Here is a 14,901-nt window from a genome sequence, read left to right as displayed (position 1 = left end):
GAATTGCAGTTTATATTGTAAGTGGGCGGAATGATAAATAAAGTCATTGTTGTTTGACGTCCCCCTGAGGTCAAAGGTCACCAAATTGTTTGGCTGTCCCCAGAATGATGTCAGAATCAGAATCAGAATCAGAATTCTTTTAATGGCCAAGTATATTCACACATACAGGAAATGTACTTGGTGTGGTTGGTACATAAGACATGAGACATAACATAACAACAAAAAAACATAAACAAGAACAAAGGACAAATGTTTTTTAAGCTAATAATAAATAATAATAAATAATTGGGCATAGAAGGGCAAGTTAGTTTGAGTACGTAAACCCAGAGTCATTGTGATGCAGGGGGCTTGTTTGTGAGCCCAACTGCCGTGGGGAAAAAACTGTTCAAGTGGCGAGAGGTTTTGGTCTTAATAGCCCGGAACCTTCTGCCGGATGGGAGACGCAGAAATAGGTGGTGACCGGGATGAGAAGGATCAGCGATGATCTTCCCGGCTCTCTTGCTGGTCCTTAACTGAAACAGGTCTAGAAGAGATGGCCGGTCGCAGCCGATTACCTTCTCGGCTGACCGAATGATCCGCTGCAGTCGGCTTTTATCCTTTGCAGTAGAGGCAGCGAACCAGATGGTTATAGAAGAGGTGAGGATGGATTCAATGATGGCTGTGTAGAATTCCACCATCACTTTCTTCGGCATGTTGAATCTCTTTAGCTGTCGAAGGAAGAACATCCTCTGCTGGGCCTTCTTGATTTTGGAGGTGTTGTTCTCCGCCCACCTTAGGTCTTGTGCCATGACTGTTCCCAGGAATCTGAAAGACTCCACCATGTTAACTGGGGAGTCACACATGATGAGGGGGATGGTTGGGGCTGGGCTCCTCCTGAAATCTGCTACCATCTCTACAGTTTTTAAAGCATTCAGCTCCAGGTGGTTCTGGCTGCACCAGAAAGCCAGACTGTCGACTTCATTTCTGTAGGCGGCCTCATCCCCATTTGAGATTAATCCAATGAGGGTGGTGTCATCCGCAAATTTTATGAGTTTGACAGAGGTCTATGTATGAGTCTATGTAGCAAGTTTGGCTATGATATGTTAAAGAGTTGCTGAGACCAGGCTTGAGAACAAACTTGACAGCTTGGTCTGAAGATCAAATATGGCAAGTTTCATGATGATTGGACATAATCTAGCAAGTTTGGCTAAGATATGTTAAAGAGTTGCTGAGAACAGGCTTACTCCCTGTTTGGCGGCTTTGCCGTCAAGTTTGATTGGCTGTCACGGCCAAACGGTTTTGAATTAGAAAATGCTGTTTTTATCACATTTGTTCAGCTTGGTCTGAAGATCATATAGGGCAAGTTTCTGAGTCTATGTACCAAGTTTGGCTATGATATGTTAAATAGATGCTGAGAACAGTCTTACTTGCTGTATTGCGGCTTTAATGTCAAGTTTGATTGGCTGTCACAGCCAAACAATTTAGAACTAGAAAAAGCAGTTTTGCACATTTCTTCAACTTGGTCTGAAGATCATCTATGACATAATCTGTGGCCTGCGGATATGTAATATTGATTATGACAACTTTGAATATGGCGGCCAATTTCTGAGGTTGTCATGGGAAATATTTCATTAGCAATATGGGGCGGTCTGACAGTATCACCAGACATTGAAAATAAGTGTGAAATCTACTCACATGAAGAGAGAGGAGTTAAAACACGTCTTTGTTAATTATAGCGCCCCCTAGAGGTCGATGGTCACCAAATTCATTGAGTGTCCCCATGATGATGTCGTGGGTCTATGTACTAAGTATGGATATGATATGTCGAAGGGCTGCTGAGATATTGGCTAACATCCTGTTTGGCGGCTTCGCAGTCGATTTGATTGGCTGTCGCGGATATGTCCGTGCTAAATAATTTACTAGCTATACGGAGAGGTCTGATAGCATCACCATACATTGGAAATTTGTTAAAAATATACTCATGTGAAGAGAAAGGAGAAAAAACACATCAACATTAAAAACAGCGCCCCCTAGAGGTCAAAGGTAACCAAATTAATTGAGTGTCCCCATGACAATGTCATGGGTCTATCTATCAAGTTTGGTTATGAAATGTCAAAGCGCTGCTGAGAAATCGGCTTACTTCCTGTTTGGTGGCTTTGCTGCCAAATTTGATTGGCTGTAGCGGCCAAACGGTTATGAATGATATTAAAAAATTTTATATCAAGCATGGCCTGAAGATCATCAAAAATCGAGATGATTGGACAAAATATGTGATAGGATGTCAAATGTACTCATGTGAAGAGAGAGGAGTTAAAACCCGTCTTTGTTAATTATAGCGCCCCCTAGAGGTCGATGATCACCAAATTCATTGTGTGTCCCCGCAATGAGGTCATGGGTCTAGGTACTAAGTATGTTTATGATATGTCAAAGGGCTGCAGAGATATTGGCGTATTTCCAGTTAAGCGGCTTCGCGGACGAATTTGATTGGTTGTCGCGGATGTTTCCATGAGATATCATTTACTAGCTATACGGGGAGGTCTGATAGTATCACCAGACATTGAAGATTTGTATGAAATATACTCATGTGAAGAGAGAGGAGTCAAAACACATCGACATTAATAACAGCGCCCCCTAGAGGTCAAAGGTCAGCAAATTCATTCAGGTGCAAAATGACGTCATAGGCTGCGTTAGGACCAAGGAATCCAATGATACCTTGTTTGTGAATATTGGACGAATGGGTCGAAAGTTATGAACATGAATGCATGTCCAGCTGTGACCTGTTGGTGGCGCTTGAGCTGTTGGGTTAGCAACCTGAAATTGGCTTGATGGGGCGGTCTTGAACCAGTGTGCCAAATCTTACAACTTTTCACCAAGAGGTTCTATGGGCTGCCATTGACTCCCACTGAAGGATAATAATAATAGGAATTCATACAAAAACAATAGGTTGTCTCGCAACATTTCGACCCAATAACAATCGTTGCTTGACACCCAATTAAAGTTGTAAGCAGCCTTTATCGTGGGCCAAGCCTAGTGCCGACTATGGAAAACCTTTTTGATTTAATCAGGTTAATACTCAAGGGGTAGCCTCAGTTTAGGTCTGGTGATACACTTTCAGAAGTTATGCACCTTTTTCTCACAAGATACTGCCATGGGGATGCCACGCAATTTAATTTGACAAATATACACCCCCTGAAAACAGCCCTCCTCTTTCATCCACCAGTGGGCCTCGTCCTCTTCTCTATGTCTCATTCACTTTGGACTGGTTTGAAGATGCCCCAGTTTGAACAGTGTGTTAGGACAGTGTCAGCAGCCTATGTAGGTTCTTACTCCTGTGCTACTTTATCCCAGAGGTCCCAGATGCCCCCAAGCAGCCTGTGGTAAAGGAGGTGTACCACAACACCGCCCTCATCAGCTGGGAGCCTCCTGCTGACGGAGGGAAACCCATCACTGGGTACAACGTGGAGAGGAAGGAGACCATGGCTAAAGGGTGAGGATGGAGATGATTGTAACCACGGGGATCATGATGACGTGATGGTTGCCGTGGGGATGATGATGATGCTGTGTTGGCAACAGGGGTGATGATGGTGGATTTGCAACCATGGTTATGATGTATCCATGTGACGGTTATAACCATGGTGGTGGTGGTGATGATGATGATGATGGTAACCAGGGAGATTATGATGATGGTAACCATGGTGATGCTGTTCCTGTCAGATGGATCCGCTGTAACAAGGAGAAGATCCATGCCAGGGTTGAGTACTGGGTCCCAGATCTGCTGCAGGGCTGCGAGTACGAGTTCAGAGTCAGTGCCGAGAACGTTGTGGGAGTGGGAGACCCCAGCCCCGCCACCAAACCAGTGTTTGCTAAAGACCCCATTGGTAGGTGGACCATTAAAACTATAGATATACACGCTGTACCTACATACAATGTACTATCACTACATGTGCATATACTATAATATACTGTAAGTATACACCAAACCAGTGTTTGCTTAAGACCTCATGGGTAGCTAGACCTGCCCCAGGCTATTATTTGCATACACAGAACCTATAAACATAGATATACCTCTACAGCTAGGGATATTTGGATAGGTAGAAATGTGGGTAATAACGAGGTCTTGTCTATTCCAGTTCGTCCTAGTCCTCCCGTGAACCCAGAGGCCTTAGACTGGACCAAGGAGTCTGTGTCCCTGTCCTGGCAGCCTCCAAAGGACACCGGCAGGGGCAAGATCCTGGGATACCTGGTGGAGTTCCAGAAGGCCGGGGATGAGGAGTGGCTCAAGGTTGGATCCTGTGATTGACACTCAAAGATTTAAACAATTAAACCAATGTGATCATTCTCTCCTCAAGACTGTGAGTGATCATTGAGAGATCTCTAAATCTCTACTGGTTGTCTTCAGGTGAACCAGACCCCAGACTCCTGCCAGGACACCAAGTTCAAGGTGATCAACCTGGAGGACGGGGGTCTGTACCGCTTCCGTGTCATTGCCGTCAATGCTGCTGGAGAATCTGAGGCTGCTAATGTGAAGGAGCCCGTCCGAGCTCAGGACAGATTCGGTGAGTCACCTCCTCTTGGTGATGTTCTGATAGCTCATTGTTTTAATCATAGTTTTGAAGATGTACACTAGCTTTGTTTGTGTGTTTCATCTCTTCTGACCCCTTGTGGTTACAGAGCCCCCAGAGCTGATCCTGGATGCAGCGATGACGCGTGAGGTGAAGGCCATGGCTGGAACTCACATCGTCCTGATGGCTGAGATCACTGGTAAACCCTTCCCAAGCGTCATCTGGAAGAAGAATGAGGCCGAGGTGCCCACCAGAGCTGACATCGAGGTCAACCAGAGTGCGACCAAGCTGGAGATGAGGTTCTGTAACCGTGATGACTGTGGAGATTACACCCTGACTGTGGAGAACCCGGCTGGATCCAAGACCGTGACCTGCACTGTCTTGGTCCTGAGTAAGAGACCCCCCAGATTACAAGTTTCACTTTAGCTAGTTAAATAGGACATCATGTTAAACGCATTTGGCGATTGGAATAAGTGCAAAGATGAAGTAAAACATGTAAAAGTGCATTATGCCTTACTAAATATTAGGGCTGTCAGTTAAACGCGTTATTAACGGCGTTAACGCAAACAAATTTTAACGGCGTTAATTTTTTTAACGCTCGATTAACGCAATTTATTATCATTATATATATATTTTTTTTTTTTTTTATTTGGCTCAAAACAAAGAAGCAGTAGCCTGACTGCTATGTTCAAGGAAGTATGTTTGTATGTTCATCGTTTAATTGCACTATAGGCTTTTTTTTGTATCGTCCTGCTTTGATCAGTATATGCCAATGTTGTTATCAATAAGAAAACATTTGCACAAGGCAAGCCGATGCACTTCTCCATGTTAATAAGAGCATTAAAATGAGAACAATTAATGAGACAAAGAAATCAAGGGATATTTAGCATAGAAAAAAGATTAGCGATTAATCGTGAGTTAACTATGACATTAATGCGATTAATCGCGATTAAATATTTTTATCGCTTGACAGCACAACTAAATATATAAAATCTCCACATTATAGCAATAAAAAAATAGATAGTGCCGTCTTGTGCAGGCATCTATCCTAAATGTCTAATAATATATTGTAAGCATGGGTGACTAGTGGGAATGGAAAGCCCTTCCAATTGCAGTGTTAATGCCTTGCTCTACAACTGGGGATTTGAATGCCTACGCTTGGCTGCCATGTTCTAACATGCTGCCTTTCTTTCCCAGATAAGCCCGGTCCCATTCAACACCTGCGTGTGACCGATGTGAGGAATGACTCCGCCTACCTGTCCTGGAAAGACCCAGAGGACAATGGCGGTGCCCGCATCACTAACTTTGTGGTGGAAAAGAAGGATGCAGCCTCGGCCCAGTGGGTGCCCGTCTGCTCCTCTTCTAAGAAGCGCAGCATTACGGCCAAACACCTGATGGAAGGAACATCCTACCTGTTCCGCGTGGCTGCTGAGAACCAGTATGGCAGGAGTGAATATGTGGAGACACCAAGGTCCATCAAGGCCATGAACCCCCTGTGTGAGTACTAACTGCACACTGGTGATCCATATGTACACATGGATAGGATACCTAGACAGATCGTTGGTCTGATTATTTTCTTTGGCCCCTCAGTTCCACCTGGCCCACCTAAGGACCTGCATCACGTCGATGCTGACAAGACTGAGGTATGGCTGATCTGGAACTGGCCCGACCGCAATGGAGGAAGTAACATCACTGGCTTCTTGGTTGAGTACCAGGAGGAGGGAGAGAGGGAATGGGATGAGTGGAAGACAGTCAGTATCCCTGAAAGTCATGTGACTGGCCTGGAGGAGGGAAAGACGTATCGTTTCCGCGTGAGAGCTGAGAACGCCATTGGCCTCAGCAGACCCGACACCACCCTTCCTGTCCTATGCCAGGAGAAACTGGGTGAGACATCAAGAACCCTGACTTTATTTTCTTTGTAATTATGCCAACACAGATGTATTCACCTTCTTTTCATTTATAGAACTTCAGTGTAGTTAAAAAGCCTTCTTTGTGTCTTTGTTTGTCCAGTGGCTCCCATCGTTGAAGTGGACGTTAAGCTGATAGAGGGCATCACGGTCAAGGCTGGCACCACCATCAGGCTTCCAGCCATCATGAGAGGAATCCCAGTTCCCACTGCTAAGTGGTGCATCGAGGGAGAGGAAATCACCACCGAGGGGAATGTAAAGATAGACACTGACAACTTCTCTACTGTGCTCAGCATCAACGACTGCACCAGAAATCACACTGGGAGCTATCTGCTGACGGTGTCCAACCCAGCCGGAAGCAAAACCGTGGGGCTCAGTGTGACTGTTCTGGATGTTCCCGCTGCTCCCATTGGACCACTGAATATCCTGGAGGTGACACCAGACTCCATGGAGATCGAATGGCGTGCTCCAAAAGATGATGGAGGTAGCCCAGTTATCAATTACATCGTTGAGAAGAGAGAATCCAACAAGGAGTCCTGGGGAGGAGTAAGCTCTGGTAGCACCGCCAACATACTCAAGATCTCCCGTCTGCAGAAGGGAGTGGAGTATGTGGTCCGAATCCGTGCTGAGAATAAAATGGGTATTGGTGCTGCGCTGGAGAGCATGCCCACCGTCGCCCAGCACTCATTTGAGGCCCCAAGCCACCCTGGTAAACCACATACGTCAGATATCGCAGAGGACGCAGTCACGGTTGGCTGGACCATGCCTTTGGCTGATGGTGGCAGCCAGATCACTGGCTACCTAATTGAACGCCGACACATCGGAGGCAAGTGGATCCGTGTGAACAAGACGCCCTGCAAGGACCTCAGGTACAGAGTTCTGGGCCTGTTTGAGGGCAACAACTATGAGTTCAGAGTTTTTGCTGAAAATATTGCTGGATACAGTGGTCCCTCTCCCATCTCGGACCCCTGCAAGCCTTGCAGGCCCATCACTGTGCCAAGCCACCCTATCAACCCCAAGGTCAAGGACTACAGCAAATCGACAGCTGACCTGGTGTGGTCAAAACCTAACAAAGATGGAGGTAGCCCCATCCTGGGCTACACAGTGGAGATGAAGAAGGCTGATAGTGAGGAGTGGAAGAAGGTTAACCTGGATGACTTCATCAAACAGTGTGCCTACAGAGTCAAGGCCCTGGAGGAAGGGCAAGAATATAGGTTCAGAGTCTTTGCTTCCAATATGATTGGAGATGGAGAATCCCGGGAGATCGCAGAGTCCACCATTGCTCAGGACATCCTCATTCCTCCTGAAATAGAGATTGATGCTTCCTGCCGTGAGCATCTCACTGTGCGCGCTGGACACAACATCAACATCACAGGGTACATCAAGGCTCGTCCAGACCCTGAGATCCTGTGGTCCAAGGGAGAGACTGTTTTGGAAAATACCAAACGTATCACCATCACCCAGAACCTCCCAGTGGTCCACATGAAAATCAAGGAGGCCACCAGAGCCGACCATGGCCAATTCATCTTAAAGGCATCCAATGAGGGTGGTGAGGCCTCCTGCATCATCACAGTCAACGTCCTGGACCGACCTCTCCACTGTCAGAACCTCCACCTCACATATGTCACCAAGGGCTCCTGTATGATTAACTGGGAAGCTCCAATAGACAACGGTGGCTCTGAAATCACCAACTACATTGTGGAGTGCCGTGAGCCTAGCGTCAGCATGTGGTCTATGATCTCATCTACCTGCACCAACCGCATGATCAAGGCCAAGCTTATGGAAGGGCATGAATACCTATTTCGTGTCTGTGCTGAGAACAAGATGGGCCCAGGGCCAACTGTTGAGACCAAGACACCCCTGCTGGCCATCGACCCCATTGAGAAACCTGGAGAGCCTGATAATTTCAGGGCCACTGATATCGGCAAAAACCACGTGTACCTCAGATGGAGGAAGCCTGATTATGATGGCGGCAGCCACAGCATCTCCTACAACCTGGAGTATAAGGTAAAGGATGGCGAGGAGTGGGAGGAACTCAACGCTGGCCCTCTCAACAACACATTCTTCATGGCCGACAAGTGCACTGAGAACCAGATCTATACATTCAGGTCAGTTGCGACATTGGTACTGTGGCTGTTTTAACTATATACAGGTTTAGCCTAATCTAATGTCTTATTTATGTTTATGATTTTATAACGTGTCTGATTGATTCTTTTTTTATGTAGGGTGCAGACAGTCAATGAGGGTGGAGAGAGTGACTGGGTGAAGCTCTGTGATATATTGGTGAGGGAAGAGATCCAGAAGCCAGTGATCGACCTGAAGCAGGTAGGATCAGTGACTGTGAAGGCTGGAGAGTCTGTCAGGATGGAGGCTGGCCTGAGAGGAAAGCCCCAACCAGAGGTCAAGTGGGTCAAGGACAAAGCAACAGGAGACAACCCCAGAATGAGCTACGAGACAGGTGCCGACTACTCCAAGTTCCTCTTGACAAAGTCGAAACGTACAGACACCGGCAAGTATGTGGTCAGTGCCACCAACTCAGCTGGCACCTTCACAGCATATGCTAACATCAACGTGTTGGACATCCCCGGGCCTGTAAGGAACCTCAGGGTTACTGGGATTGGAGCTGACAAGTGCAGGGTGATCTGGGACAATCCTGAAGACGACGGTGGATGTGAGGTGGACAGCTTCATTCTGGAGAAGTGTGAGACCAGAAGAATGGTCTGGTCTACATACTCTGCCTCTGTGGTAACTCCTTACTGCAATGTTACCCGCCTGGTGGAGGGCAATGAGTACATCTTCAGAGTGAGAGCTGAGAACAAGATGGGTACAGGACCAGCCATAGAGAGCAAGCCTGTCACGGTCAAGACCCAGTTCAACAAACCTGGACCTCCCGAGGCCCCTGAGGTCTCAAAGGTAAGATAACTCATCCCTGTTGTAGAGTCTTTACAGGGTAGGGATGCCGAAGGGAACTCACAAAACATTTTTGTTTAACACTGCAAAAGTAAAATAGTTTCCAGTTTTCATCAATGATACCATAATGCTACTCATAAATCGTGGGAATGACAGCTGTGTGCTTCTCTTCAAGGTTGGCAAAGAGGAGATGACTGTTGTCTGGGCTCCCCCAGAGAACGATGGAGGAAAGTCGATCACCGGCTACATCCTGGAGAGGAAGGAGAAGAGAGCTGTGCGCTGGGTTCCCTGCACCAAGAGTACAATCACAGAGAGACGCATGAAGGTGACCAACCTCATCCCCAACCATGAGTATCAGTTCAGGGTCAGGGCTGAGAACGAGGTGGGCCTGGGAGAGCCCAGCAAGCCCTGCAGACCCGTGGCTGCCAAAGATCCAATCGGTGGGTCTTCAATGAGAAAAACATCGATAAGTTATTACCTGTATATTGCATTTATTATCTTGACAAATTTAATATGAATAATGATAATCTATTATATTATCTGTACACAGAGCCCCCGGGCCCCCCTGCATTCCTGAAGGTGGCCGACAGCACCAAGACCTCCATCACTCTGAGCTGGTCCAGACCTGTGTACGATGGTGGTGCTCCCATCATCAACTACAGCCTGGACCTGAGGTTGAAGACCGATGCCGACCCAGAGAATCCCTCTGTGGGCTGGAAGAGGATCGACACCCACGGCCCACTGGTCCTCACAGAGTTCACCATCGGACAGCTGGACGAGAAACTGGAGTATGACTTTAAGGTGTCTGCGCAGAACCAGATGGGCTGGGGACGCCATGCTTACCTGAGGGAAGCTGCCTCCCCCAAAGAGATCCTGGGTGAGACTTTTGTTCATTTGCGCTATCACAATTTCCTGCAAATATTGTTGCACAATTGTTATTGATGGATGAGAAGATATGACCTGGCTCTTAAAGGCCTACCTGCAGGTTAACCGGAAGTTTTGATACATAAAGCACTCAAAATATGTATATCATTCATAAAATGTCTCCAAAATAGTGATAAAGTCCAGTTTTTCTCGTTTTTGGCAGTAACAGGTATTTTCTAACGCCATTCGGCGATGACGTCACGTTGGGGAGACGTGGTGGAAGGTAGCCTCAGCCTAGTACTTGAACTATGGCATCTAAGAGGTGGCAAGAACCACAAATAACATGTATGATGGCCAGTGTTGGTAATAACGCAGTTTAAAAGAACGGCGTTAGGTAACGCCGTTATTTCTTCAGTAACGGGGTAATCTAACTAATTACTAATTCCATCGTAACAACGCCGTTACTGTTACTGTAGGCCTACGGAAAATGCAGTGCGTTACAAAGAATTGATTGAATAAACTGCGTAATCCGAACGAACCCCTGGCTCCAAACAGAAACTGCTAGTGAGGAGACTGGGTGGGTTAACAACGAGATAAGTGATTATGATTGGCTAAGGCAGAGTCATGATTCATGGTAGCCAATTGGAGCCAGTGTTTTTACACACAAGCCAGGACACGCGCGCCACACACACAGGCAAACGCACACACCAAACAGATTCGATGAAGCAGCAGAAATGGCAAATCCGGAGCAATCCGATGAAAGGTTGGCATTTTCTATAGTATTCGGCAGATGTTCCACAGCCTTTGCAACCAAGCAAATGGAAATTTAGGCCCCATCCACACTATCCCGGGTAAATGTAAAAACGCAAATCCGCAATGAAAATGATCGCCGTCCACACTATCGTTTTCATATCGTTTTCGGAATGTTTTGCATCCATGTTCCACACTGAAATTATTTTGATAAACAGTCGTGTCATGGTTACGTAGCTCCGCCACGCCTCTCTGTTTAGATTACAGGTGCGCGATCAGCTGATATTTACAGTTCAGTGATTCCCCCAGTACTGTGCGGTTAAGGCGGCCTCCTTAACAACAATAGGGCCCCGCCTTGACTAGCAATGTATATAAAAAAATAATGTACATATTTTTTATACTGTTACAACAATGGTCGTGCCATTAGGCTTTTTTAATGGAATTGACCCCCCCCCCCTCCCCCCCGCTCCGGGACCACCTTGACTAAGACATTTTCTGGGGGAAACACAGCAGTTGATCAGCTGGTTAATCATTTTCGACCCGGTCTTGTCCAGAAACGCCAAGAACATCAAGTGCAGCGCTTGCCTCCAGCGTTGGAGCGATGAATATGTTTGAGCCAATATGTCAAGTTGTTTCTGGAGATAAATTAGCTAAACCAGCTTGTGGCAGTGTCATTGCAACCGACCGTCATCGTTTCTGAAAGCCTCCGTCTACCCTGTCCCAACTACAACACGAACCCAGCGTTCTCACATTTATCCACCTCAGCGATCGTTTTCGAAAAGCATCGTTTTCCGTGTCGGAGTTCTCAGTTTTAGTGTGGACGGAAGGGCTAAACGGATAAATATTTATGCGTTTGTAGATTTACCCGGGTTAGTGTGGACGGGGCCTCAGTTGGAAGCATATCAGGCCCTTGATTGCAGTTCAACCATTTAACACATTAAGGCCAAGTGAAAACTGCTTAGAAAAATCCAGATTCTTTGACATATAGCAACTTTATTTTTTTCACAGTAACGCAAATAGTTACTTTCCCTGGTAACTGGTTACTTTTATTATAGAGTAATTCAGTTACTAACTCAGTTACTTTTTGGAACAAGTAGTGAGTAACTATAACTAATTACTTTTTCAAAGTAACGTTTCTAACACTGATGATGGCCCACAGCCGTATAATTTCGAACCTGTCAGACGTGAGAGGGCGAATGAGGAATTGCCGAGATCTGATGGCGGTCAAAGCCAATTAAAAGCATGGTCAGAGGAGAATCCTCTGACCATGGATTCTCTATCTATCTATCTATCTATCTATCTATCTATCTATCTATCTATCTATCTATCTATCTATCTATCTATCTATCTATCTATCTATCTATCTATCTATCTATCTATCTATCTATCTATCTATCTATCTATCTATCTATCTATCTATAACACATGTGTCTAGTTTTAATGTGATGCAATTTGTTTAGGCCTATGTCCAGTCAGACTTGTTTTCTCCCTTGTTCTGTGTGGTCTTGTAGGCTATACTGTCCTGTGTGAGCCGAATCACCTGAATGAATTCCAGACGATTTGTGTCGTTTAGTAATAATAAAGACTTGACTAGGTGATCTATCTATCTAGGCTATTAATTAACAATTATTTGCCGAAGGCGCAGTGAATAGTGGGGAATAGCCCACTATTCACCACTCCCTTCTGCGGCTATTCCTCACTATTCATGGAGCCTGAAGTGAATAATTGTTAATTAAATGTTTTAGTATATACTACACGTGAACACTCCAAAAATAAACAAGATAATAATACGATATATTTGTTTTTATTAGCAGTTTATTTGTTGTTATTAGCGGACATTTTGCGATGAAACCAATATCGAGTTGGAGATGTCAATCATGGGATATTGCCCAATATGCAGAGATAGCGAACCAATCAAATTGCGCCATTTTAGGAGGTTCACGTGTAGCATATACTAACTATATATAATATCTATGTATTTATCAGTATAATCTGCTGAACACTCTTACTAGTCTCTACTCTCAAGGGCCTCAATGCGGCTTTGGTTCATGTCTCCCAACATGACATCATGCAATGCATTCTGGGGAAAATGAGAATCAATAGCAAACCGCTAAAATTGTTCCTACTTTTTCGTATTGCATTCCGTATTGTGATACCTAAAAACATTAAATACATTGGATAACACTTTACATTTTTATTACCAACAAGCAAATTGCACAAATTTGTTGGGAAATAAAGCCTGCAATACGGCCTTTAATGTGTTTCATGACAGAGGCCCCAGAGATCGACCTGGACGCCAGTCTAAGGAAGGGCTTGTCTGTCAGGGCCGGCTGTCCCATCAGGCTGTTTGCTGTCACCAGAGGCCGACCTGCACCAAAGGTGACCTGGAAGCGCATGGGTGTGGACAACGTGGTCCGCAGGGGTCACATTGATCAGGTGGACTCCATGTCCTTCCTGGTCATTCCTGAGAGCACCAGAGAGGATTCTGGAAGATACTCTCTGTCCCTCTCCAATTCTTCTGGAGAGAAGGCTGTGTTCGTCCGTGTCAAAGTCCTTGGTAAGAAACAGCGTTTTATTGATTCTAGAGCTGTTGTAAAATACAACTATAAACACCTCTACAGCAGTGTTAGGCTCCTTCACGAACCATGTATTGTGTGATTGACAGATACTCCTGGACCTGTTGGCGGTCTGGACGCTACTAATGTCACCAAGACGACAGCTCAGCTATCCTGGCTTCCTCCGGAGAATGATGGCGGCAGTCAGATCCTCAATTACATAGTGGAGAGCCGTGAGGTGGACAGGAAGACCTGGAACAAGTGCAGCGAGGATCTGAAGAAGACCAGCTTCAAGGTCACCAATATGAGCCCTGGCATGGATTACTACTTCAGAGTCATGGCCTGCAACAAGTACGGCATCGGACTCCCTCAGGATTCCCCTAGGTCGTACCTGGCTGTGGACCCCATCAGTAAGTCTGCCACTGCTCAGGGAGCGTGGAATCTATGCTTTCACATGTTTCTTTTAATGTTTCTAAGATGTGGCCAAAGACAATTGGAAAAAATGAAAATGAAAGAAAGCCAACTCTTCCACGTTATTTTTTTACTGGCTAATTATTTACAAATTGTTTTTGATGAGTGTAGTCTTAAACATAACTTGAATTCCTCTGTTCCTAATCATGATCCATGTCAACAGGTGAACCCGACCCACCTAAGAAGATGGAAGTGTTGGAAATCACCAAGAACAGTGCCACGCTGGGCTGGCTGAAGCCCCTCCGAGACGGAGGAGCCAAGATTAACGGCTATGTGGTGGACTACCAGGAAAATGGCTCTGCCGAGGGCAAGTGGACCCCATACTCTGTGGTCAAAGACATGACCATTGTTGTGGTTGGGCTGAAGGAGGGAACCAAGTACAAGTTCAGGGTCGCTGCCAGGAACTCAGTGGGCGTCAGCCTGGCCCGAGAGGCGGAGGGCGTGTTTGAAGTCAAGGAGCAGCTCAGTGAGTTCACATGCACTTCTCGCACAAACCTCACCTGCACACTACATACACGGTAAAAAGGCACACCATTACAAAAATATGACATGCAAAATCTTCATCTTGGCCCGTGAGATCAGGTTTAACCTCTTCATCCAGAGTCTGCATGGAGTCCCCTCCCCCCAAATGCAAAGGCCTTGTAAGGCATCTGAACAAATGAGAAAGCATTTTTGTGACACAGCCCTAGCCCTGATTCTCTTTTACTTTATCATAACCATTGTTACCTACGATGGAGGAAAGTCCATCAACGGCATCAGCAACAGCTCAAAGTTGTGTTTAATCTGATAAAACCACCATCAAGTGATAATCCAGTGTCCAGGCACCATTTGGAAACCACACATGGTGTTGACAATCAATGTATAGGAGTTTCACACGAAGCATCGACATCGCCATTGATTAGA

The 14,901-nt window shown here is 45.8% G+C and overlaps 1 protein-coding gene across 35 annotated transcripts in view; it reads left to right on the top strand.

The window, feature by feature from the left end:
- ttn.2 (titin, tandem duplicate 2) overlaps positions 1-14,901 on the top strand; it is a 212,423-nt gene that overhangs the window by 140,857 nt on the left and 56,665 nt on the right. For all 35 annotated transcript variants that reach the window (XM_060074563.1, XM_060074557.1, XM_060074583.1 and 32 more), the window contains 14 exons: positions 3,328-3,466; positions 3,694-3,857; positions 4,110-4,261; positions 4,379-4,535; positions 4,651-4,932; positions 5,739-6,038; positions 6,132-6,425; positions 6,552-8,556; positions 8,674-9,361; positions 9,534-9,798; positions 9,909-10,235; positions 13,245-13,529; positions 13,638-13,937; positions 14,162-14,464. In XM_060074563.1, the coding sequence (XP_059930546.1) occupies positions 3,328-3,466; positions 3,694-3,857; positions 4,110-4,261; positions 4,379-4,535; positions 4,651-4,932; positions 5,739-6,038; positions 6,132-6,425; positions 6,552-8,556; positions 8,674-9,361; positions 9,534-9,798; positions 9,909-10,235; positions 13,245-13,529; positions 13,638-13,937; positions 14,162-14,464 (5,661 nt within the window). The remainder of the gene's footprint in view (positions 1-3,327; positions 3,467-3,693; positions 3,858-4,109; positions 4,262-4,378; positions 4,536-4,650; positions 4,933-5,738; positions 6,039-6,131; positions 6,426-6,551; positions 8,557-8,673; positions 9,362-9,533; positions 9,799-9,908; positions 10,236-13,244; positions 13,530-13,637; positions 13,938-14,161; positions 14,465-14,901) is intronic.

Source organism: Gadus macrocephalus, chromosome 16, assembly GCF_031168955.1.
Source record: "Gadus macrocephalus chromosome 16, ASM3116895v1".
NCBI classification, from domain to species: domain Eukaryota; kingdom Metazoa; phylum Chordata; class Actinopteri; order Gadiformes; family Gadidae; genus Gadus; species Gadus macrocephalus.
Note: the sequence above shows the minus strand (reverse complement) of the source record. Positions and strands in the feature narration are given on the sequence as shown.